Source organism: Colletotrichum siamense, assembly GCF_013390195.1.
Source record: "Colletotrichum siamense strain Cg363 chromosome Unknown KSG_Cg363_contig05, whole genome shotgun sequence".
Lineage (NCBI taxonomy): Eukaryota > Fungi > Ascomycota > Sordariomycetes > Glomerellales > Glomerellaceae > Colletotrichum > Colletotrichum siamense.
Genome location: NW_023501018.1, coordinates 2,691,509 through 2,715,253, shown reverse-complemented (window position 1 = coordinate 2,715,253; position 23,745 = coordinate 2,691,509). Strand labels below are relative to the sequence as shown.

The following is a 23,745-nucleotide window of genomic DNA, read 5'->3' as shown; positions in this document are numbered from 1 at the left end:
CTCGACTGCAGCACCTCGGCACCCAAGTGTCATATCACCTCGAAATCATGCGATACCACCGCCTGCCTGGGCATGCTGCGCCGATGTCGTGCTGCCTGCCGAAGCGTGCTCAGCATCATCCACCCGGCGGCTCCTACTACGACAGGTCCCCATGGCTCACACGAGCATGACACTGAATATTACATACCATCTCGCTTTGTGAGGTGCTCGTCACACCTCGAAACACGCCGTGGCGTCGGGCATGGAGACACAATTCAACAATCCACGTCGTCATGAACAGTGTGGAAGAGACTGGACGTCTCCAAGTGGAATTGTTTGCAAAAGGAGTTACCGATGTCATGGAAACACCCACGAGAGGTAACCAATCGAGCAGACGAATTCAGAGCCGTGAAAAAAGATTCATGATCATTAGGTGATTCCAGTAATGATAACTATTAAACAATACTCCGTGCTCCTTTTTCCTGTTCATCCAGCCAAACGCCCAGGCCATTCAAACCATCAGAAAAGTTGCACCAATTCCTGGCATCAGATCAGAGAATGCCCCAGAAGAGAACTTGCGATCCAGCAACAATCGCAGCAACGTTCCAAGCGCCGAGGCCAAGACGATGCCCGTCATTGCATTTCTCGCCGATACTCGCTTGGTCTTGAAAGCCTGCCTTGAAAGAGCCGTCGCCCTTGAGCCTGATCTGGTGCTTGACCTCGTAATCAATGGTGGTCTTCAAGCCGTTTGCCCCGGGTTGGCTTCCACGAGTATCGATTTTGAGTTTGCCCGAAGTAATGTTCTCCTGCAAAAGGTCGAAGTTGCCATTGGCGCCCAGTGACCCCTTGGCAGAAGCATGCAGTTTGTTGTTCAAAACCAACTAGGTTAAGATAGCCTGCTCAATTTTGTTGGAATCAATGTCGTTGGCGGAATCGCCGGCGTAGCCCTGTACAGCTTCGAGAGCGCTCATCATCTGTCCGAGACCTACGGACTGATCATTGCCGCCAACGTACCACTTTTGGCCACAGACGACGCCAGTGTCATTTGCGGTGCAGGCATTGGCAGCAGCCTGGGTCGTGGGGGTCATCAGTTTGAGAACCTCGGGCTTGAGCTCAGGCAAGTCTTGGGCCGACTTGTACATGAAGCGGGAGAGATATCCCTTGAATGTCTTCATATCCGTGTTGCATGTGCCGACAGTCTCGCACGCAGGTTCGTACATGATGTTTGTGCTGTTCTCAAAGGGGCCAAAGAAGTGCTTGGAGGTGTCCAACATCTTGACCGCGCGATCGTGCCAGACAGATTGTCCAGTGGCGTTGGCCATGACGACCGCACCATACAGGTAGATGCCCGTGGAGTACGTGAAGGAGAGCGGGTTGACCTTGGTGCATTCGTCGCGAGAGTCGGCGCCATCATAGACCTTCAGGTCAGCGTCGATGAAGCCGACCTTCTCTGACCAGTCCCAGACCTTGTTGGCCCAGTCAAAATACTTCTGTTCGCCAGTGGCGCGACCCAGTCGTGCAGCGAGCTGGAAGAAGCCGCCGTTGCTGACTGAGTTCTTGTAGTTCAGGCCGTTGGGGTTGCTCTCGTAAATCTGCCACAATAGACCGCCGCCACAGTGAGTTGTGTTCCAGCGAGATGCCAAAGACTCAAAGATGTTGATGCCCATCTGGAGCCAGGATGGGGCATCTGGATTTGGCTGAGTAAAGTTGCGTTCAGCAGCGGCCATGACAGCAAAGCCCCAGAAGCCCAGATCATCATTGCCCTCCTCCGAAGCGTGTTCTGGGGGCATGAAGTCGAAGTTGGGCCCTGTGTTGACCTTGGCAGTGAGGGCCTGGGCGATAACTTCGTTGTAGCTTGGGTCACCAGTGTAGTGGTAGTAGTCCAGCATGGCTCCCCAGAGGGCACCGGCCTGCCACCAGTAATAGGGTTCTGGCAGGTCACCGACCATCTGGAAATACATGTGTCAGTGAGGACCTCGGGGCAGAGGACAGGTGGTGGATGTCGACGTACCTTGGCGTCTGATGAGACGTTGCCATTGTAGTAGGACATTGCGCCATGAGCAAGGCTGCCGGCAACGGCCTTGATGGAGTCTGGGAGGCCGGTCAGCAACGTTGTTTGAAGGGTGGTGGTAAGCGGGTATCGCTGACTTGTGTTGTTGAGGTCGAGTGTGTTGGGCTGCGTGTAAGGCACCGCCAAAGCACCAGCTGCTGCAGACGCAACGAGGGCTGACTTGAAGAAGACCATGCCGCCGACTTGTGGTGGAGAGACTTGGAAGATCAACAGATCAAAGTCGGTTCCAGACTAGATGCCGTCCTGATGTCAAGCCGGGGACCTGGCCGTTGACGTGAGGATGTCGTAGACGGAGCAAGCCAGTCTCGATGATTTGAAGAGAACGGACGACGCTTAGAGATGGGTAAAGATGGAAAGCCAAGCTATCGTAAAGCAAAAGAGAGCGTGTGCCAGTCGGATGGATGTTGGATGGGAGATGTTGTAGGAAGATGACCTAAAGTCTGGAGGTGAGGTTGGGTAGATATACCCCGAGGCTTTGAGGGGAGCGCTTATGGCAACGGAAAGAAGGAGTCTGGTGACTTCCACAAACGAGAGTGTTAGCTGCCTCTCTCGGATTTGGAAGGCAGGGGAAGACACCGAAGCGAGCAAGAGAAGGTAGGAAGCAGCGTCAGATCAATGAAGCTGCTGTTGCGTAAGGAATGAACGGCTGTCCTGTGGTGCGTATAAGCGGGCAACCAGTTACCGGAGGCAGTGGCGATGGCAGATCCACAACGAAGCTGGGAAGGTATGTGGTTTCCAGCACCGATAACACACACGGGCACGTCAGGAACACAGAAAGTCGCGGAAAGAGCGTGTGGTAAGGAGCAGGAACCAGGGATGAGGGGCGGGAAGGCGCTCATGAACCGGCGGCCCGGCCGTCTTAAGGCGAAAACGTCAAGAGCCGGACCACCTCAGGGGCTTGGAGGGTTGTGGGGGAAGCAAGGCACTTACGCTCCCCGCATTGGCATTGCAGAAGACAAGGAAAGGTGCAGGGGCTTGTTGTCGAGTCCCTCCGTCCCTTCTCTCTACCAAAGTTGCCAACCCACGGTCCCATGTCGACGCTTACCTTCCACTTTCTTTGATTCCTTTGAGACCCAGGCACACCTCACATTGCCCTTGCTTGGTCGAGCTTGCTCTTTCCCATCCACAAACACGTATTGAGCAGGGAAGCAAGCTGGCGAGAACAGGGCCATCACGTTTGAAAAACATTCGTTGCTGACCAGCGGAAGAGGAGCGCTAGTCAGGCACACGCACGTTTGATGGCTGAAAGAGGCACGGCGGCGGCAGAGCTCCAGCCTGGAGCCGCCGAAAGGAGACGCAGAGTCAGCAGTTGCGATGAACTCGGCGCTGAATGGAAAATCCATGCATGCGTTGGAGAGAAACGACTGGTGCAGGCCCCCTGACTGTCCAGCACCCCCATGGGAGCTCATGGGAGATCGGCTCGTCCGACAAGCTTGTCCAGGTGCCAGTGAGTGACTCTGGCCCACTGATTGGATGCATGTTTAGCGTTGATCTACTTGAGAGCCACTAGCTCGGGTTACCGTTACTTTGGACTCGACATTTGAAACAGCGGTGCACCAATTTTAGCCGCCTCTAATTGGGAGAGGCTTTGCACCTATGCAACCTCAATCCGAGTTAATACTCTGGGTCTGGCACAAAACTGCGGTAGGATAGCCATAAGGCGACCAAATATCATAAAAAAAAGGGACCGCTTTCGGGGACGGCGACGAACCAACACGGGCTCGATCCCACCGGCCGCCCGCTTTGGGTCCAAATTCTGTCCGCTGTTAGGTACGGAGGTGCCAATTCGGGTGGCCCACTGGCGCCGTCTCGCTGCTCCTGTGAATCGATAGATGTCTATTATAAACTTGCAACGGAAACCCGCAACTGACTTCCTGGCCGTGTATTCCGAGACACCCTGCTGGTTCGTTCGCGCGACGACATGTATGGTCCGCTACCGCCCTACTGGATCCCGAGCACCTGGCTGACTTGGTTCACTAAAGTTGACTGGCTGGTTCCCTTGATGCTCATGAACTTGATGGCACACCGGATGCGGACCCGGCAGGTTCTGAAATTCTTCAAAAGGCTCACCCATCCTCCCAAGATTTTGAAACCGACTTCCTCCCTCATCCTCAAACCCGGGCAGATAAAGAAACACGAGAAAATACTAAGCAGAAGGAGTTGCAGCAAATAAGAACGAGAAGAAACAAGTTAGGGGAGGAAAAAAAGAGAGAAAAAAAAGAGAGGAAAAACTCATGAAGAGGAGCCCCCAAGTAAAACCAAACCAACCAAAAACGAATCAAACCAAGCCAAAACAAACTAAGCCAAACAACCCAAAACAAAACAAAACAAACTAGAATCATGGCTTGTGAAGGCCGCGCAATTTTTGGAACCTTGGATTTGACCTGGTATTACACTGCCTCCAGGTTGGATCTCTCTTTTTCATAGTCTTTCTTAGCTTGTCTAGCGAGATGGAGATGAAGATGAAGAGCCGTTGATGGGATGCTCTCTTGGCTGTTGTCAACCTGCGTTGAGCCTGAACAGTTTCCCCCCTACGCTCTGGTCGTTGACTTCATCGTCGTTTCTGCTGTAAAGATACGCTTCGCAGATGCTTCGTCGTGGTTCAATATTCCATGGCTGCAGGCTTCGTGATTTACTGGATTGTCTATCATCTATCTATATATGCATTTTCGTCCAAAAGTCGCTTAAGCAACTACCCCGTTCGCCGCCACTTCTTTCCTCTCCTCGTCCGCCTGACGTCCAGCACCACGAACCTCGGCCAGTGTCTTCTCGATGGAAGACAGGAACCTCGTGACCTCATCCTCTGTGCCGACCGTGATGCGTAGACAACCCAAGCATCCATGCTCTTTGCCGCGGAACCGGACGACGACGCCCTTGTTCTCGGCCAAGCGCTCGTATACCGCCAGCGCCGTGACGTTGTCCGGCTTACCCTCGACGTTGAGCATCTCATAGAGCAAAAAGTTACTCTCTGTACCGCCCCTCAGCCTTCCGACACCTGGGATCTTGGGAAGCTCCGCGATGATGCGATCTCGCTGCGTAAGGATTTTGGTCCGGTTGTCGCGCATGACCGTCAGACCCTTCTCGGAGACGGCGTAGCATGCGAGGGCGCTCGTGGGGCTGGAGATGTTGTACGGCGCCTTCATCGCGTTCAGGAGGCGGGCAATCGGCGGTGACGTGAAGGCGGCGCCGAGACGGATGCCAGCCATGCCAAAGGCCTTGGAAAGGGTCTGCATGACAACGAGGTTGGGCCACTCGAGTACCCACTCGGCGAGGGAGCTGCCTTCGGGCGCGAAGTCGATGTATGCCTCGTCAAGCACGACGACGCCATTCCACGTCGGATGCTCCATCACCCTCCTGATATCATCCTTGGACAACACGGAGCCGGTGGGGTTGCCGGGTGTGCAGAGATAGACCAGCTTGATGTTGTCCTCCTTGCTGAGAGTGTCGAGGATGGCGTCCGTGTCCATGGCAAACTCGGGAGCAGGCTTCAGGGGCACCTTGACGATGCTCACGTCGTTGATCTGGGCCGAGACGGAGTACATTCCGTAGGTAGGCGGGCAGGTAAGGATACGGTCCTTGCCGGGGGCGCAGAAGCATCTCAGCAAAGCGTCGATGGCCTCGTCACTGCCGACGCCAACGAAGACATTCTCAGGTCCGAGGTTCTTGGTTGTGTGGGTGTGGGTGTTGCGTAGGTTGCAGAGCAGCTGCTTCAGTTCGGGCTGGTGAGGGTCAGGATACCTGTTCAGGCCCAGGAAGTCGATGCCCAGATTTCCCGCTTCAAAGTTTGACTCTAGCGACGGGCCATAGGCATTCTCATTGGCGTCGAGAAGGACGTTCGTTCCGTCATCCTTGTAGTCGCTGTCAGGGGTGTCAGTTTTCTGGTCAAATCTCATGCAAGTGTAGGTGAGTTTGGAGAGCAAGACTTACTCTCTGGCGCATCGATAAGGCTCGAGAGCCAAAATGTTTGGGCGGGCGCATTTTTCCAAGTTGAAGGGCGACATTGTGAAGATACGAGTTGAAATTGCTGGTCTGCTCAACTGCTATCACGATGTATTCGGCTGTCTTATATCCAAAGTCCAAATTGAGATTCCCAGCCTCGAAGTTGTATCAAGACCCTAGCTGAGTCAACAGATCACAAATTCAAGAACTGGATCCTCTCCCCGAGCATCGGCACGGCACTTGGGCGACGCTGTCTGCCCCGCGGTCGTGGATTGACCAATCACGATGATTGCATCCGATGTCGCCGCCCCGCACCAGGCTTTTAGAGCAACGTTCATTGGGAGAGACGATTGCCCAATCGAGAATTTGTTCTGAAGTGGGGTGGGCGGGTCAACGGTTTGTCACCGCGGAAAGACACTGAAGAAGCCGAAGCCGATTCCGCCATACTGGACGCGACCGACCTTACCTTATCCCAAGCCGAAGCCGAGATGGGATGGACTTGATTGCTAAGAGAGACTTTAATCAACTGGATTATAGTTGTATTGAGAACAACATCAGCTTGTAATCTTCGGAAGCCGGTGAAATGTAAAGCGTGTAAAAAGCCTTGCACTACGTATGTCTTTTTAGCTCAACCACAAATTCGATCTTACTTTGACCTTGGCCAAAGAGAAGCTGCGGGGTCACGTTTGGAGCCGATGTCGACTGCCTGCGATGCGTTCTTCCTCCGATTTCTATCTCGCCTGCTATTACTTACGTCTACGCCTCCCACCTGTTGAACATATCTTCTGGGAAGGTCTCCATTGTTCTAGCGCAACAAATTTTGCGATATCCAGCTTCAAGTTTGAGACGGCTGACGGCCTGCTTAAAGGCCGGCTCTCCCCGCTGGCCTAGGGCTGCGGATCATGGCGAATTTAGGCTGATTAGCCATCTTTCTCATCAACCGACTGCAGGTTGTGGACAACGGTCTGGACAAGCTTCTCGATAACAGCAGACCAACCACGCCAAGTCGGTTGAGCAGTCTGTTGGTCCTCGCCATTCCGACGTCCCAGTCATATTTTCCCCTCCACTCTCACCGGCGCGAATCGAAGCCTCTGCCGACCTCCCCATCCATGACAAGCTAGTGCTTCTTGATGTGACGTCCATGGAGCTCTCGGGCAGATTGCTTGCGAGCGCATCCAAGACTCCAATTACCCCTCACTTATTCCCATTATGACCCTGGTCAGATCTGGGGAACTTGCAGGAGCCATCATCTTTTTGACAAAAAGCTGCAGCTATCGTTCGTCGTTGGATCCTAGTACGCGGAGACAGGCGTGGATTGCAGGGTCCCAGACATGATCTAACCCACCTCATAGGCGGCGCTTCTCTGCCCGTCTCTCCATCGGTCTGCACCCCATTTCCGTTCTGCCGGACTAACGGCCCAGTTGATTGCCATGACGCAGTCGAACAGAATTGTCGGGAATCGTATATGAAGACGGTGCCCATCTGCGAACGTGGACATGTAGCCGTTGCCTCATCCTCCGAGCTTCCCACCATTTCGTGGTAATCACAGCGGCCCCTCAAGTCGCCTCGTGTTTGATACCATCCAATCGACTGAGACCATGCAGTTTCTCTCAATCGCAGCTCTCGTCTCTGCGGCAGCGGCGGCCGCGGCCTCGCAGTGCGGACTGAAGAAGCTGGAGAACTTGGTAACATTTGGCGACAGCTACACTGACGAGATGCGCCTAAGCTACTTCGCTAGGAACAACGGCAGCGCTCCGCCCCCGGGACTTCGACTTGGGGAATCCAACTCGACAGCGAGCGGCGGATATGCTTGGGGTCGTTTCGTCGCCAAGGCCACAGACGCGAACTACAACAACTATGCCGTGGCTGGAGCTACCTGTTCTAACGAGATCATCTCACGAGAATTCGCTACCATCAACCAGCCGTTCCCGTCAGTGATGGACTACGAGATACCGGCTTACAAGGCTGACATCGCATTCGAATCTCTATACCCCAACAGACAGGCGAACAACACGGTCTACGCGTTGTGGATCGGAACCAACGACCTGGGTTATGGTGCCTTCCTGACAGACTCGCAGGCTCCCGGAACGACCATTTCCACGTATGTGGACTGCATCTGGGAGGTGTTTGACAACATTTACGAGACAGGAGGCCGTCACTTCGTCCTCCTGAACCTGGCACCTCTGGAGGAGTCTCCTTTGTACGCAGCAGTCGAAGGTGGAGGCTTTGGAGACAGCCAGTTCTGGCCGAACAAGACGCTTTACAACACGACGGAATACCAGTACAAAATGCTCGAGTCCACCACGAATGTCAACACCATGTTTGACTACGGGGCGCCATTTCACCTGCTCGTCAAGAAGAGGTGGCCCGGAGCGAGCTTTTCCATCTTCGACGTCCACAGTCTGCTGCGAGACATCCACGCGGAACCATCCAAGTACCTGCCTCCGCCGGCGAACGTGACGGGCACATACAGGGTCTGCGATCCGGTTACGCGCGAGTGCGTCGACTCTTCGGAACCAATGGCGGGGTTCTTGTGGTACGACGAGCTGCACCCTTCGGAGCGCGCAGGTAAGCATTTGTTCATATTGGTCTTGGTTCTCGTCTCTCGGCTGACGTGGGTGGTTTGTCGCAGACGAGATTATAGCCCAGCATTTCGTTGATGTTGTCTTCGGGAACTCAACATACGGTACGACATATGCGGCCTAGGAGTTAGTAGCTGGCGACACACGGGCAGGCCCAGTCGACTTCTGCTGATGAAGGTCTTGGTGCTCGACAAGAAGAACCCTGGATCAATGCTTAATGTATACGTACAAATGATCATTCGGCTGTGAGAAGAGTGTTTAATGAAGTGCTCTCCAAGAAAAGATGCCGCTCTCTGCGTGGTGACAGGTGTACCTGACCCTGGATGGCTGCAGGCACCCCCCTGGTTGGGTGCGGACGTCTTCAGACCAGTCAGCGACGTCTCGGCTGTCCAGGTTAGCCTCCACTGCTGGTGCCTCCCCTTGTTTAGCCTCGGACGCAGCCCCACTTCGAATCCTGCCCCAGCCGGCCAAGTATCCACACTCTCAGACCTGTGGCCCCTTCCCAGACGACTCACAGGGGGTTTGAAAACCAAAGCCAAAAAAAATTTCGTTTCTGCGTTCTTTTCCTGCCGCGAATGCCTGATGGACACACACACACATACCACACACACCTCTTCTCTGCTACCGGTCTGCCTCTTGCGCGCGCAGTCAATCAATCAACCACACACCCATCACACACGCGCTGCCTTGTCTCACATACCTATCCCATACGTGGACGCTTATCAGGTCGTTTCTGCAGCAGGGCAATCAGGGACGTCCGGCCCGCGACCACACCGCACCTCACCGACGCCGCCACCGAAGCCATTGCTCACCGCACCTCCTCCACGGCTGTCCGCCATTCTACCTTACCTTACCTATTCTCCGCTTGCTGCTCCACGCGCACCGTCACCTGCACCAAGACGACGGATCTGCCTTTGATTCCCTCGTCACTCCTTCTCGCATCCCGTCGAGGGTACTTCCCCCCTTGGTACCTTGACTGCCCGGCCTGATCAAGCTCGGCATTGGCACTGAATCAAGCATCAACCCGCCCAACCCAGAAACTGTCCGTTCTCGACTGCCTGTTCTAGTCGTGTCTCACTGGGTTCGCGTGCCGGGCCATCCATCGGACGCGGTTCTATTACACAGAGCGCAACTCATTATCGGCAATCTATATTTCTCGTTGCGTCTCATCTCTCACCAGCAACTAATCCATCTGGCGCCCCGTCCATCCATCCACGTCACTACCGTCTCCTGGCACCCCATCCCTACTCACCGTACCCATCTCTCAGCCCTCTTCTTCCCCAGTTTGCCATCTCACACCCCCGTGCACCTTTCTGTCGTTCTTTGCGCACCTTGAAGTCGCAACAGTATCTACAGACAGAGGAGTACCTACGGCAGAGAAGCCGAGACAAACAGCGCCAGCCCTATCCCAGGCACGCCCACGCGCCATACCATCCAGCCAGGCACCCCCGAGAGCATTGAAGGGACAGCTGCATCCGTGTCGTATGCATGGTTGTACCTTAATACGCAATACTTGTTGCCGGCTTGTCGAATCGCTCTCTTACTGGGCCAAGCTGCTGGTTGTCGGCCTGTCACTTTGTCTATCTGAGAGATCGCCCAAGCTTAACCGTTGATGCACCGGTGGCACCCCTGCTCTCCACCGCTCATCACGCACGTCGAGCAGCAGCAAACCAGCCAGTCAACCGACCAGCCAGGTCGACCTGCGGCCCGGACAGGCCAGGACCTCCTCTCCTCGCTCCACGCACTCCTCCCGCCGCGCCGCTCTCTTCCTTGTTGCGGCCGACACCTCGAAACGTCGCCCGCTGCGGCCGCCGCCAACCGTGCCGCGTCCTCCCTCACTTCTTCCGCCCAGCTTAGCCCAGCCCCCGACGAGCCAGTCAATCCATCAGCCAGTCAGCCGGCCAGGCAACCAGCTCGTGTTTGACTTGCCAGACCAGACAGAGCCTGGAGTCTAAGTCTATTGCTACCTCGACGCTTGTCGCAGCACCCTAGCCCGACCTGTTCCCCTGGGCAGGCACGTCGCGTCAAGCCCCCTCCCCTCCCCCCCCCCCAAACCATAATAATAATAATAGCTCCGCGCCCATCCCATCATCCCGTCCCAGCCATGTACGCTCCCGGCTACGGCTTTCAGGTCTCCAATGTCCCTCCGACCTTCAACAACGCCGCCCCACCTCCAAATCAGAACCCTCATATGCAGCAAGGCTCTGGCCCTACTCAGCCAGGCCAGCAGATGATGTACAACCCCAATCAATTCGCTGGCATGTCTGGTGGCCAGCCAGGCTTTGTCGGAGGTCCCAATCCTGCGATGATGTCTGGCGCTGGTCCTGCAGGCATGATGCAGAACGCCGGCATGCCGCACATGGCCGCCAATGGTCAGAGTAAGCTCTCCTCTTCCTTGTCCTGTCTCTCCCTTTGTACGCCCAACCCGCCCATCAGACTTTCGTATATGCGTTGCGCCTGATGACGCTGCCTGAAGCCGCATGTGCCTCCTCACGGGGTCCGTGTCGGCCGTCGTGGCGAGATGCCATCGGCAAGGCTGTTCAGGCTGGACCCCATCGACATCACCATCACCATCACCACCAGCACCCGCAGCATCGGAAGAACACGTCGTCAACGCGCAGTCGCAGTGCCTCTTGATCACCTGAACACGGAAACACGCGTTCGCTAACCTCAATGTCTTTGCCAGTGGCCTTTCAAAACCCGTATCAGGGCAATCCCTACGGCGGTAACATGCCCGCGCCGGGCGGCCAACATCCCAACTTTGGAGGAATGCAGGGCTTCCCGATGAACGCGGCCATGACGCCTCAGCAGCAGCAGCAGATTATGATGCAGCAACAGCAGCAGCGTATGCAGGCGCAACAGCAAGCGCAACAGCAACAGCAACAGCAACAACAAGGGCAGGCAAACGCTGGTGGGATGCCGTTGGGATCGACACCGCAAAGACCGATGAGCGCGGCGCAAGGGGGTCACGGGTCACCAAACAGTGCTATGCAGCATCAGCAGCATCAGCAACAGCAGCAGCAACACCATCAACAGCAGCAACAACATCAACAGCACGCCCAGCAACAGCACCCGCAACATCCCCAACAGCAGCAGCAGGGCCAGCCCCAGCAGCAACATCCACAGCAAGGCCAACCTCAACAACCCCAGCAACCATCTCATCAGCCGCCTCAGCAGCAACAACAACCTGGTCAGCAGCAACAGCAACAGGCGCAACAGCAGCAACAACAACAACAACACCAACAGCAGCAGCAGCAACACGCCCAACACCAACAGCAAAAACAGCAGCAGCAATCTCAATTCCCAACTCCACAGGCCCCGTCGCACGGCCAGCCGCCGGCAACGACAGCACCGCAGCAGCAGCAACTCGCGGCTTCTGTTACCACCCCCCAAACCCCGACTTTTCCCCCACACAACCAGATTGCGACGGTCAATGGCACCTCCACGGTGTCTACGCCCCTGAGCCCTGGCAGCGAATCACGGGAACAAGAACGATTTTCACTGCTGCTTGAGATCAACCAAGAACTGCTGTACGAGTCAATGCAACTACAACACACTTTGACCGAGTTGAAGAAGGAAGCTGCGCCAACAGGAGAGGGTGACCCAGCGAGGAAGCCCTCGCAAGAAGAAGCCGCAGTCCAACAGGACTACAGCCAGTAAGTTTCAAAGCGACAGGATTCTTCAATGGTTTCCAAAGCTGACGTCGTGTTTAGTTGTATGCGACGACTTCAAGCGAACCTGGCATATTTGGCTGCTTTGGCAGATAGGAAAGGCAATGTCCAAGTACCGCCGTCGCCGGCTTACCTTTCCTCCCCGCCGTTGAACATGACGCTGAAAGTCCGTCTACAAACTCCGCCTGGGGACGTGGCGGAAAACAATCCGGACCCGACTACGGACCGCCAAGAAAGGTCTAGCTACCTCACCGAGCTTTACAACAAGCTGCAAGCCCTCTTTCCCAACGTTGACCCAAAGAAGGAGCCGGCATTCCAGACGCCGGCCCGCCCGCAAGGCCAGCACCCTGGCCAACAAGGCATGGCACAAGGCCAGCGACCACCGAGCCATCAAGCTAGCCCCGGTATGGCCCAGGCTCAGCGTCCGATGCAAATGCAGAATATGCCGGGGTCACATCAATCCCATGGAATGGTGCCATCTTAGGAGGGTCAATTCCTCGTTGGAAGTTATACGGACCCTTTGAACGACGCGCAAGGTGCCGATGCGCATCTACTTGGCGTAATGGTCCCGGCCTAGCAGGACTGTCTTGGTAGCCTTGCTCCGTACGATGCGCCGGGCCAAAACCCGATACAGGACTATGTATATGTCCCAGAACCACAGGAGCCGGGTGGTCTTGTGGGGCGAACGCCGTCTCCTGCTCGTGACGTGAAGATTGCCGACAATGCCAAGGGCGCCAACTGGGTCATTCAAAAATGGTTCAGTGGAATCGAAATCCAAGCCACAGATACCCCTTTGTGGCCACAAACCTATGACCAGAAACAACACATCCCAAGCTACACAAGAGCTGGGGACGATACTGCACCTCAAACCAGAATGCAAGGCCCATATCCTACGCAGGTCGTTCCAGAGAGTAGGAATACTGCCGGACTGCAACCAGACTGGCACTACATATCAAGCTTACCCGATTTTTTCTAAGCCGTGTGCTCAGGTTGGAGTTGAACCGGACCAAGGTCACCGTGGATACGCATCTGTGAAACCTCTTGACAGGGCGAGTGGGGTGCGAGGACAAAAGCGCTGTGCAAACGGATCAACAAAGCAACAGGGGCAACGCTCTTCTGGTAATGGCATTGCACCAACCACACAAAGAAGGAGTCCAGGACGCCCCCAAAAAGCACAAAACAAATGATAACCACCAGGATGTGCAATGAATGGTACCCGTGGTTTTGGCTCCATCTCTACGGATGAAGGGGCAAAGAACTGTGACTTGAGGCAGTGTGTGGCGGACTCCTTGTATCCCTACTGAACACGGTTGTATAGAGTTGGAAACATTGATGGTGTTGTGGTGTGCTGTGGTGTGTTGCGGTTTATTGTGTTTTGTTATATACCTTGGAGAATTGAATTCTAGTCGGAGTAAACGCAGCACTTTGGTGCATTACTTCTGTGTGCTTGTGGTGTTACGGTGTTTAATCAGTTGTTTCGTTGGCAACCAACTTGTTAGTATTGAAACTGGAGACAAAGGCCAGGGAGGAGCTCGGGAGCGGAGGCGTTTCCTATACGAGTCTGCCTGGCTGTCAGTGTCCGAGCCGGGAGAAGCCGACACCCGGACGGCTTCAGCTACGACCGTGCCGTGTATGCATGGCGACAACCAGAAGATCGGACCAAGACGTGGGGAAGGTAAGGTAGGATGGAAGCTTGGTTCAGATATGCATGCCACAACCTGCCTGGATGTAGGGTGCACTTCCATCTAGGTACGTAGATACTGAATGCCCATGTTGATGACGGAAGCTTCAGGACAGAGCTGAAGATGCTCTGGAAGGGACCTGAAAGAGGCCCGGATTACGAAGGCGTACCTATGGTGACAAACAGCAAGCAGCAGAGAAGTCTCATCTCCCGGGAGGCGACTTGTGGTTGGACTCGCGTCCTCGACTACCCGACCCGGACAGAAGGGAAAACGTCTGTGTGTTTAAAGCCTGGTGGGCCGTGAGCACGACGCCGCCCCCTGTCTATCTTTATTACAGCTGGCGTTGGGAGAGTTTGGGCTTGTCGGATAGGAAGGTACTGCAAGCGATTTTTGAGGGGTGGGGGGGGGGGGGGGGGGGGAGAATGGACGATGGCGAACCAGATCTGGACAATAGATCTGAGACGGCTGATGATGTCTTGTTACCAGGCCGTCAGCCCGATCCTCATGTGCCTCCCCGCCGTTGGGCGGCTCAGTTGTGGGTTTTTTTTTGCCGTTTGCTTGACCCCAGGCTGGGTCCTCGGTAATACCCGGCAAATGGCAAGGAGCAGGAAGCGAGCTCTGGGAGATTCTGCACAAGAGGAAAAAAGAAAAACACGCACACAATTGACATTGACTGGTGGATATGGAGACACTACGAGCCAAGCAATTTCAATACAGCCCCGGGGGGGGGGGGGGATTTTGGCGTCCGGTCGTCGAGCTGGACCGCTGGTTGGCGGCGGCCACGGGGTCGTGCAGATGCGGAAGCTTGTTCGGTGCAGGGCTAGACGGCGACGTGATTGGCACATTGGGGGGGGGGGGGGGGGGGTTCGCGGGTGTCGTTGGCGCACTAGCGGTCCTGTGCCTTGCAGAAAGTGCCTTGCTCATCCCAAGCTTTTCCCGCCGCCCCCATCTTCTGCGGTGCCGGTGGATGGTGCAGGAAGTGCAGGTGCAGGAGCAGTGCAGGTGGGTGGGTGAGGTGAGAGCGGCGCGGTCGTCGAATCCAGCCGGGGCGGGCGGATCATCCATCGGTCATTGGATACAGGTGTGGTTAAAGATAAACAGTGGCAACGCCGTCGGTTGATGCCAGAAATAGGGGATGTCGACGCGGACGCGTCAGGTGCAAGCAAAGTTGCCGGCAACCTGGAAGAAGAATTGCAGGGGATTTCTGGCGGTAGGCACTCAGTAAGAACTTGGGAGGCCAATATCACACACGTCCGAGTGACGAATGGGCGCGTGCTATTCTGGCTGCTGTTTGCCCCTGGGAAATTGAAGCCCCCATCCCCCTCCTTTGGCCCATGAAATGTTGTCATCCTCTGCTCCGTCCTGGGTATCCCATCATATTAATTGGCGCAGTAATCAGCCATGGAAGTAATAAATGGTCGGACATACTGCGTAGAACTGCGTAGATGCAAAGCATCATCACCGGCTGCTTTCGGCGTCTCCTCTCCCATCGCCATCACAAACACTGAAGTCGGGGAGGAAGAATCACGCTGGAATGACATAGGGGGCTGTCGACTTGGACGTGTCTCTAAAGAGCAACCATACTTGGCAGACCTTGACCGCTTAGTTCTACAAATTCATTCCAGACCAGTCGAGAATCGCAAATACCCAGTGCCAGAGCAACCCCATCTCATCTGATCATCGCCCGCCCCCCCTCTTCTCACCCTCCGGCCCCTGTGCACATCCCGCATTCTTGTTGATTTTTTTTTTTTTTTTTTTGCCCACCACACCGATCGGCGGCCAGAACAGGGACGGGAAGAGGAACGCACCACCGCGGTAGTCTTGGCTAGGTAAATCGCAGTACTCACCAACCTACTACCTCGCTGGCGTTCCTACCTTAAGGCTCGTCCACGAATAATACGGTCTACCTGCGCTAGGAAGTTAGGCATCCTATCTTAGGCCTTCCACCGGTGTGGATGCTGCGTTGCAAGTCTCCAACCAGGCAGGCCAGACGGGACGTCACGAGCGAGACAGGTCCTGAGGTCCAAACCGATGCCCTTGCCTTCCACCCCGAGCACGCGGAAAAAAGTGCTGTACACAGCAATAAGGAGGTGCCTGAAGGCAACGGAGAACGGCCCCATACACTCATTCTAGGTTGCAACTGCTGGAACCGCCTGTACTACGGCAAATTCAGCCCACTCACCCTTCATACTGGGACCACCAGTCATCCCTCCCCCAGCGTTTCAGCGTCCTTGGCCCCTCGATGAAACGACAAAACCAGAGCAGCACTCACATCACCCGTCGCGCCTGACAGGCCAATCCCCTCTGCTGCCGTCCAGCCAAACCCTCTTTTCTCATTCCTCCCGAGTCCCAGTCCCAGTCATTGTCTTGTCCCAAGACTGCCTTTCTCTCCCTCCTGTCACCTTGAGCCGCCGGATGTCGCCTTAGGTTCCCTCGTCTTCCCTTCCCAGGAGAGCTTCTGTGAGAGACCGCGCGCGTGTGTGAGTGTGGATTGTGGATTCTGTATTCCCTTTCCATTGCTTTGCCTTCTTGTCGTTGATTGCCCACAGAAGGCCCCCTTGCTTTTCTTTATTACCAGGAAACCGTTGGACGAGATATTTCGGGGGAGAGCCAGCCACCAAAAAAGTCCACAAGTCGTCCGAGCCAGTTCGGTCACTCTTACTACCACTTCGTCACGCACAACACACACACACACACACTCAGTCAGCTACCCGCTGCGTTGCTGGCTGTCGTGTTACTGCCCCAATTCTTACTGCCACCAACCTTGTGCACATCCGGGATCCGCATTGCTTGTGGTCTTGTGTGTCTCTGCCTCCTGGCTTTGAGGCTCGCGCTCCCTTCTCGGCACATTCATTGGGCACCCGATTCGAGAGGGACTCGAGTGGCCCGACTCCCGAACTCCTGCCGGGCAAACACAACAAACCTCTACTCCAACTCCACAAACTTCGAATTCTCCGTCTCGTTCAGCGAGATTGGTCTGCGTTTTATGACCGCGCCAGGCACTGGTCCGCGACCGTACATTCGTTGACCCTCCTACCGACCACCAACTGACTGCTGGGCCCGCCCCTTCGCTTGCGAGTCCACATTCCAGTCGACATCTCCGATTCCTGGCCAAACACCAAGAATACTAAGAAGTTTACCCGCCGAGGCATAGTAGGCCTGGCCAATGGAGCCGGCGCTGCAGCAACGAAGCGATGAAGTCGAAAACAACACCGAGTTGACGCATGCCAAACCCGAATCGAGACCCGCTCCCGCAGCCGCCGACGACATCGACCCCCGGGAAACGACGCCCAAAATGGAGGCCCACGATTCCATGGTAACCGTCAGGCTCTCTGAACCGCCTATCTTGTCTGTAGACACCAACGTTGGCCCCGGCTCGCCGCCGAGGAGGAGACCTAGTACTGTTCGCATCGAAAAGCTACCTTTCCCCGAAAGCACAGTGCCAGTTGAGGCCACAAACGTAGCCGAAGGCGAGGGCGAGATCGATGGCGATACCACACCACCAAGTGACCCGACGACGCCTTTGCCAGTGACAAACGCTGCAAAGACCCTCCAAGACGAGCTTGTGGACTACGAGGACGAGGAGGGTGACGAGGTCGGCGAATTGGTGTCTAGGGTATCACCTACGAAAGTCTCACCCATAGGCATACTCGACGAGGTGATCAGCCCTCTACCACCCGACGACGAAGAAGAGGAAGAAGTGAACTGGGACGAGTTGCAAAAAACAGAGGCAGAAGAACCTAGGGACGCAGACACCGACAGAGTGAGTGAACGCCGCACAAATCATATCTTATTTGGCCAACTAACGAATGTTCACACAGTCAACGGCCATGTTACTGGCTATGCTCGAGAAAGAGAATGACAAATTGGCTACGAACCCGAAGAGCATCAAAGTGCAGCCTACTGAGCAAGTCACCGCTTCCAATCGCCCCAGACCGCCATCAATGGCCCAACTGCGGCACATGGTAACGGGGCCGACACCCCCAGCCCTGCGTTACTCGATGCTCCCGCCGCCACCGATGACCGACCTCGAATTCTACGCAGCATTGGTCAAGGACTACCAGCAAACTGCTGCGCGTTTGCCCACGTTGTTATCCAACAAGATCCGGAAAGGTGTCCCTCCGCCATTGCGGGGCGTCGTGTGGCAAAGCATGTCGGGCGCGAGAGATACCGCGCTGGAAGAGCAGTACGAGCGATTCTCGGGCGAAACGAGCCCCTACGAAGCCACCATTGGCAAAGATCTGGGTCGGAGTTTCCCCGGTGTCGACATGTTCCGCGACCCGGAAGGCGACGGACAGCGTATGCTGGGCAGGGTGCTGAAATGCTTCAGTCTCTACGACACAAAGATTGGTTACTGCCAAGGGCTGGCATTTCTGGTCGGCCCGCTATTGATGCACATGCCCGATAAGCAGGCGTTCTGTGTATTGGTTCGGTAAGTGCCAATAAAAGTTGATCCCAACTTCTGGGCAGCTCCCGACCGAAAAGAAACCTTGTTTCTGTGGTAATGCGACGTCAAAGCTAACATTGGGATGGGCAGATTGATGGAACGTTATGATCTGCGCAGCTGTTTCCTGCCAGACCTGTCAGGTCTGCATGTGCGCATCTATCAGTTTCGAGAGCTTCTGCGCGAGCATCTGACGCCGGTGTCGAACCATTTGGAAGAACTTCAGGTCGATCCGGCGTACGTTTCACAGTGGTTCCTCAGCTTTTTTGCCGTTACATGTCCCCTGCCAATGCTGTTTCGCATCTACGATGTCATCTTTGCCGAGGGGGCCCCGGAGACCCTTATGCGGGTCGCCCTATCCCTGATGCAGAAGAATCAGGCCCGGATTTTAGCGTGCACCGAGCTTGAGGACGTTATGCAACTTCTCCTTTCGAGAGGTCTGTGGGATTGTTACCATTACAACGCAGATGAGTTTGTCCAGGATTTTGTCAGTTTATCGGGTATCGTTACTCGCGAGAAATTGGCACAGTTGGAGCAGGGGTACCGAGACGCGCAGATCGCTAGTGCAAATGCGGCGCGTTCCTCGGACGTGACCTCTGCAGCGTCCCGATTCCTGGGCCGCATTTGGGCTTCCTCCACCATCATCTCCCCGAAATCCTCCTCCACCCTGAGCCCGGGCCTCACCGCTCCGTCACGGCCTTTGAGCATGTTACGCAGGAGCACATCGAAGCAGAGTCTGGCTTCCACTCTCAATTCGATGGAAGCCAGCTCCGTCAGCGTCCTCAGTTCTGCATCTACCGAAGCCACCACCATCTCCCGCGACTCATCCAACACTGACGACAATGCCTCCATCCGCGAATCGACACCGGTCGGCAATGGCATCGCAAAGTCCATCAATGCCACTGGCGCAAAGAAGACGCAAGATCATTATCTGCACACTCAGATCGAAGACCTCCTCGCCGCCTTGACCGAAGCGCAACGAAATCACGCGCTGCTCGCAAGCGAACTACAACAGGAACGGGAACAGCGCGAGGAGGATAAGCAGGTTGTGCGGTCGCTCCTAGACGGCTTGCGCAAAAAGGCCAGCAACGACTCTGTCAGTACCGACGCGAGCGTCGATACTCTCAAGGCCACCGACCCCGCAACTGAGGCACGCGAGGGAGGCGAGGGAGATGTGGCCTCAGGACCACAAGAAAATGCCAAGACTGCCGAACAGGTTCAGCCTTCACCCGAGGAGCTTTCCAAGATGCTCGATGTCGTCGAAGAAAGATTTGGGCGCCACATTAGCGATGAACGCAGGAAGTCTGCAAGTAGCGAGTCAAAGTCGCACATGCAACAGGAATTGCAGCAACTCAAGGACCAGCTGGCTAGCGCGGTGTCGCAGGCCCAGAACTACGACCGGAAGATACACGATTTGGACCAAGAGATTTCTGCATTGAAAGACCAAGTGCGGGAGTCGCATTCACACACGCGCATCCTGCATCAGGACAAGCAACGACTCGAGAAGCAGATACACACAATGAGAGCGCGGGCATCGGCTGCAGAGGCGGAGAGTAATAGTCACCACGAAAGCGACGGGCCACTTAGGAAGAGCTCTGCAAGCGGCACCGGCTTGAGAGAGCTGAAACTTGGTAGGAGCAAGTCGACGCCATCCCAAGCGGGATCAATTTTCAGCAAGCGGTCTTCATCACTGATCAAGGCGCACGATTCAACCATCCCGACCGTTACGCCTCCGGTTCCGGCGCCTCCACCGCCAACAGACGACCAGCATGAGGCGCTGCTTTTGGAGCTCGTACAAGCCAAGACTGCGGAAGCTATTGCCAGGCAAGAGGCCGAAGAGATGAAGCAGAAATTGGAGAGCTTGCGCAAAGCGCACGGTCTCGTCGCTGCGGCACCTGCAGCAGAAGCACCTACGGCCGCGGGAGCAGCCGCATCAGCCGCTATGGGTGTATTTGGCCGACTCACGGGCGCATCAACAGAACCTGTCAAACCCGCCAGTCCGGCGCCGACGCCAGCAGCGACTCCCGCGCCCACGGCGGGAGGAGGATTCTGGGGCTGGAGACGATAGACGCACCGCCATCGATTCATGGCCTAATCAAAGTTCCTCACGGAACGGAACGGAAGCATTCGGAGCATCTAGAGCATTTTGCATTCTGGTTGGGGGCGGCATTCACAATGGGTACCAGGCCCCGTGTCTGGCCGTCGTCCTGCTCATCGCATAGAAAGGCAACACTTTGCATCCGCGGACGCTGGCATGCGCTCCGCGTTGGGGGAGCATTTTTCTTCATTGCATTCTAGACTGTTGCCCTTTTTTCACTTCCATTCTCACACATAGCATTGGAGTTGAGGAACTATACTCCCCAGACGAATGGATTTTCGTCTTTATGACTAGGGATGTTTTATGCCGCTGCCCGTTTTTGTTTTTTCTTGTTTTTTTTCCCTCCTCAACCCGTCGGGGCATACGGACGGAGTACCGGGAGAAAGATTCACCAGATACAGACAGTACTAGTTTACCAGTAGCACCTTTAGTTGACAAGAATTGAATCATGACATGAAGTCAAAACAATGTATTGCTGCATCTCTGCTCGCTTTTCTTTTTTTTTTTTTCCCCATCATTTCTTTTTCCTCTTCAGTCAAGATGGGAAGCCAGACGCAACATCGATTTCGCTGTCGTCAACCAACGCATTTTCGTCCGGTCATCGAACGATGTCGAAACAGCCAACGGTTTCCCCCTATCTTGAGTGGGGCGAATTCCCCTCCAGCGTCACAGTTGCAACGGATTGCAGTTTTTGGCTTTCTGGACCCCTGTGGCGGTGCACCGTGCTGAAAAGGTGGGGAGCTCACCTTGATCAACGGGCCTTTCCTAAACGGGAAGCAGCAAAAGCATGTGAAAGAGTGGCACTGGATCCACTGGGACTTGAGGCTGGGATGCGCTGGTTTTGACGATGGGTTGCTGTGATAAAAGAAGGGCGTATGTTGTTGGCCAACGTTGTAATCTTGTCTACCTACGCAAGTATGGAAACTTCCTCAAGGTAAGGCACTTTGCAATTTTTAGTGCACCACCTACTAGGATTTCCAGCTTTAAAGTCATGGAATTGGAGATATTCAGTCACTTTTGTGGGCGCCAGATGCGTGCCCTTCTGGAAGAAGAGCCAGGCCTTTATTCGTATGTCGAGGAAGATCCTATACTGTAGACTAACGAGACGAACGGTCCTCTTGCAGTCGCCGGCATTTTTTTTTTTTTTTTTTTTTTTTTTTTTTTTTTTTTTTTTTTGGCAGAGTACTTGGATGCGTGAGTATTGACCGCATCAAATCGGTATGGTTTGGTTCGTTATTTTATATGGTGTCCGCATCCGTCAGGTTTGGGAAGCCGTTCGATCTGGACACAAGCCAGTCTCGTGCTGGATTGCCTCTGAGAACACAGCCAACGGAACATAATGACAGACGTTCCAAAGAAAGACAAATCATAGCATGCCCGTATGAGCGCCTTCTCAACGTCGCGTCGTTTGTCTTCCACATGGATCTGAGTCCGGGCGACGTTTCGCACGTGTGAAATGGAAGGAAAGATTTGGGGCACGTGCTCCCGCACTGCTGAGGACCTAGGGGCACAAGGGAAAAGCCTCGGACCCCGATCCGCACCGGACGGCAGACGGCGTGGCCCTGATTCCGAGCTGGTTTGAGCACTACGTGTGGAGTTGCATTTACAATTGTTCATCTGGTGGCTTTTGTGGCTTTTTCGATTTTGGAAATGGGCGGAAGAGCGGTCGGTTGGGGCTTCACATGGTTCGTCTGATGGTACTCGGTTTTGCTTCTTTTTGCGGTTTTGGCGGCCGTCCCACTGCGGGTTCTTGCGCACTTGGGACATGTCAAATTCTGACATGTTTGGGCATTCTGCTGTTGGCTTTTGCTCATGGACGGAGCTGTCGTAGTTTTTATGTGGGTTTCCTCTCAATAACCTGGGCAACGGAAGAGATGAGCGATCGAGGGTGATATCGTGAGTTTTGGTTGCTGAGCAGGAGGGGCTAAAAAAGGGCGGGCCACAATGCGCTACGCGACGTGGTACGCCTGCGAGCTAGGACCATGCCTGCTCCTCCATGATTACTATCGCGATTCGAAATCTGGCTTGGATGAATGGAGGGACAACACAGTGGTTTCTAAAGGAACTGGCGGACAGGTAAAGTGACCGGGACGCCGGTATCCGGGATGGCGGGAAGCAGGACAGAGAAAAACATTACAGACATCAGCACATCAGACATCGAAATGCCATGGTTTCAGGTTTTTCTGATTCAACCCCGGGCGAGCACCGCTGCCGCGATGATGAGATGGTGAACACACGTTTTGTACGTGCCCCAGTCCACAGCCGCGCGCAAACATGCTGCTTCCTGCACTACTTATTGAGTGCAGGAAGACAGGACAGGACAGGCTGGAGAAGTATACTTGTAAAAGGTCTGGGCTCGCAGACGACGCAACTGACGGGAGGGACGCGATGACCGTCACATGCCGCCTGCATGATTAGCGCCGCAAAGGAGGATGCAGCTACGGTGGGATGACGCCAAAGATGGGGCCACGGTGCGGCATTGAAGGAGACGACGACGGCAATACATCGTCATTGGGCGCTGAGCTGCTGTCAATGGGAGGTAGTCAATGGGTCGCCTTGGTTGGAGTGGTCGATTGGTTGCTGTGGCACACTTTTTGCGTCATCAAGTGTGTGGAAAGCAAGCTGGCGCGGGCACTAGCCACACTCCGACCGAGCAAGGGAGGGCCCCTCTACTGCGTACTTCTTCCTCTCTCTCGGCGCAGGACCCATTCATCGCGCTGGTGGAGCTACGGCGTACTGATTGTGGTGGATTGCAGGCGCGCCGGCAGCAGTTGGTTAGCTGCGGGCAGAAAAGGCAGACGCTGCGATACGTGCGACAGGCAAGGTACCCATCCGTCGTGTGTAATCGGTGAACGAGTGTCCTGAGCAAGCGAGGTAGCCCGCCAGCTGGTGACGGGAAAGAAGGGAGAACGGGAAAGTCGGAGGGGCGAAAGGAAAAACAGGTGACGGGAGAGAGAGAGGGAGAGAGGAAGAGAGGAAGAGAGAGAGACAGCTAGACTTCAGTGTTCCATATCAGAAAGGACAGAAAGCTCCTGCCCGCTACGTGGGCCCCTCTTCGCCGGCCGCCAGGCCCTGTTTTGGAGGTAGGAGCGTCACTGTCCCGCCAGAAGGGGAAGAGACGAATGCTCTCGCGTCCATATGGGTGCTAAAATGCTAGGTGCTGCTGGGCTGGGCCGCTGGACCTGGCGTTGGCACGGACGGCCCTGTGGGCTCTGCGTGCTCCTTTCTTTTTGATCTTCATTTGCATCACTGCCAACCCAGGCGCGCGCCGCACCACAC

At 55.2% G+C, this 23,745-nt stretch overlaps 5 protein-coding genes across 5 annotated transcripts; 3 read left to right on the top strand and 2 right to left on the bottom strand.

Moving 5' to 3' along the window:
* Positions 1–530: 530 nt before the first annotated feature.
* Positions 531–2,224, bottom strand: DCW1-7 (Mannan endo-1,6-alpha-mannosidase DCW1; the record flags this gene model as incomplete). The annotated part of the gene is made up of 4 exons (XM_036640148.1): positions 531–860; positions 933–1,928; positions 1,991–2,070; positions 2,128–2,224. The coding sequence occupies 4 exons, from the start codon at positions 2,222–2,224 to the stop codon at positions 531–533; spliced, it is 1,503 nt and encodes a 500-aa protein (XP_036494355.1).
* Positions 2,225–4,734: 2,510 nt separating this feature from the next.
* On the bottom strand, positions 4,735–6,051 carry his3 (Histidinol-phosphate aminotransferase; the record flags this gene model as incomplete). Its single annotated transcript, XM_036640147.1, has 2 exons — positions 4,735–5,908; positions 5,978–6,051. 2 exons carry the CDS (start codon positions 6,049–6,051, stop codon positions 4,735–4,737), a joined length of 1,248 nt encoding a protein of 415 aa, XP_036494356.1.
* A 1,536-nt stretch (positions 6,052–7,587) lies between these two features.
* aes1-6 (Acetylesterase) lies at positions 7,588–8,695 on the top strand (the record flags this gene model as incomplete). The annotated part of the gene is made up of 2 exons (XM_036640146.1): positions 7,588–8,557; positions 8,622–8,695. The coding sequence occupies 2 exons, from the start codon at positions 7,588–7,590 to the stop codon at positions 8,693–8,695; spliced, it is 1,044 nt and encodes a 347-aa protein (XP_036494347.1).
* Positions 8,696–10,675: 1,980 nt separating this feature from the next.
* CGCS363_v008296 (Reticulocyte-binding protein 2-like protein a) lies at positions 10,676–12,726 on the top strand (the record flags this gene model as incomplete). Its single annotated transcript, XM_036640145.1, has 3 exons — positions 10,676–10,949; positions 11,258–12,227; positions 12,285–12,726. The coding sequence occupies 3 exons, from the start codon at positions 10,676–10,678 to the stop codon at positions 12,724–12,726; spliced, it is 1,686 nt and encodes a 561-aa protein (XP_036494348.1).
* Positions 12,727–17,090: 4,364 nt separating this feature from the next.
* On the top strand, positions 17,091–20,436 carry EVI5L (EVI5-like protein; the record flags this gene model as incomplete). Its single annotated transcript, XM_036640144.1, has 3 exons — positions 17,091–17,687; positions 17,746–18,356; positions 18,462–20,436. The coding sequence occupies 3 exons, from the start codon at positions 17,091–17,093 to the stop codon at positions 20,434–20,436; spliced, it is 3,183 nt and encodes a 1,060-aa protein (XP_036494349.1).
* Positions 20,437–23,745: the final 3,309 nt, after the last annotated feature.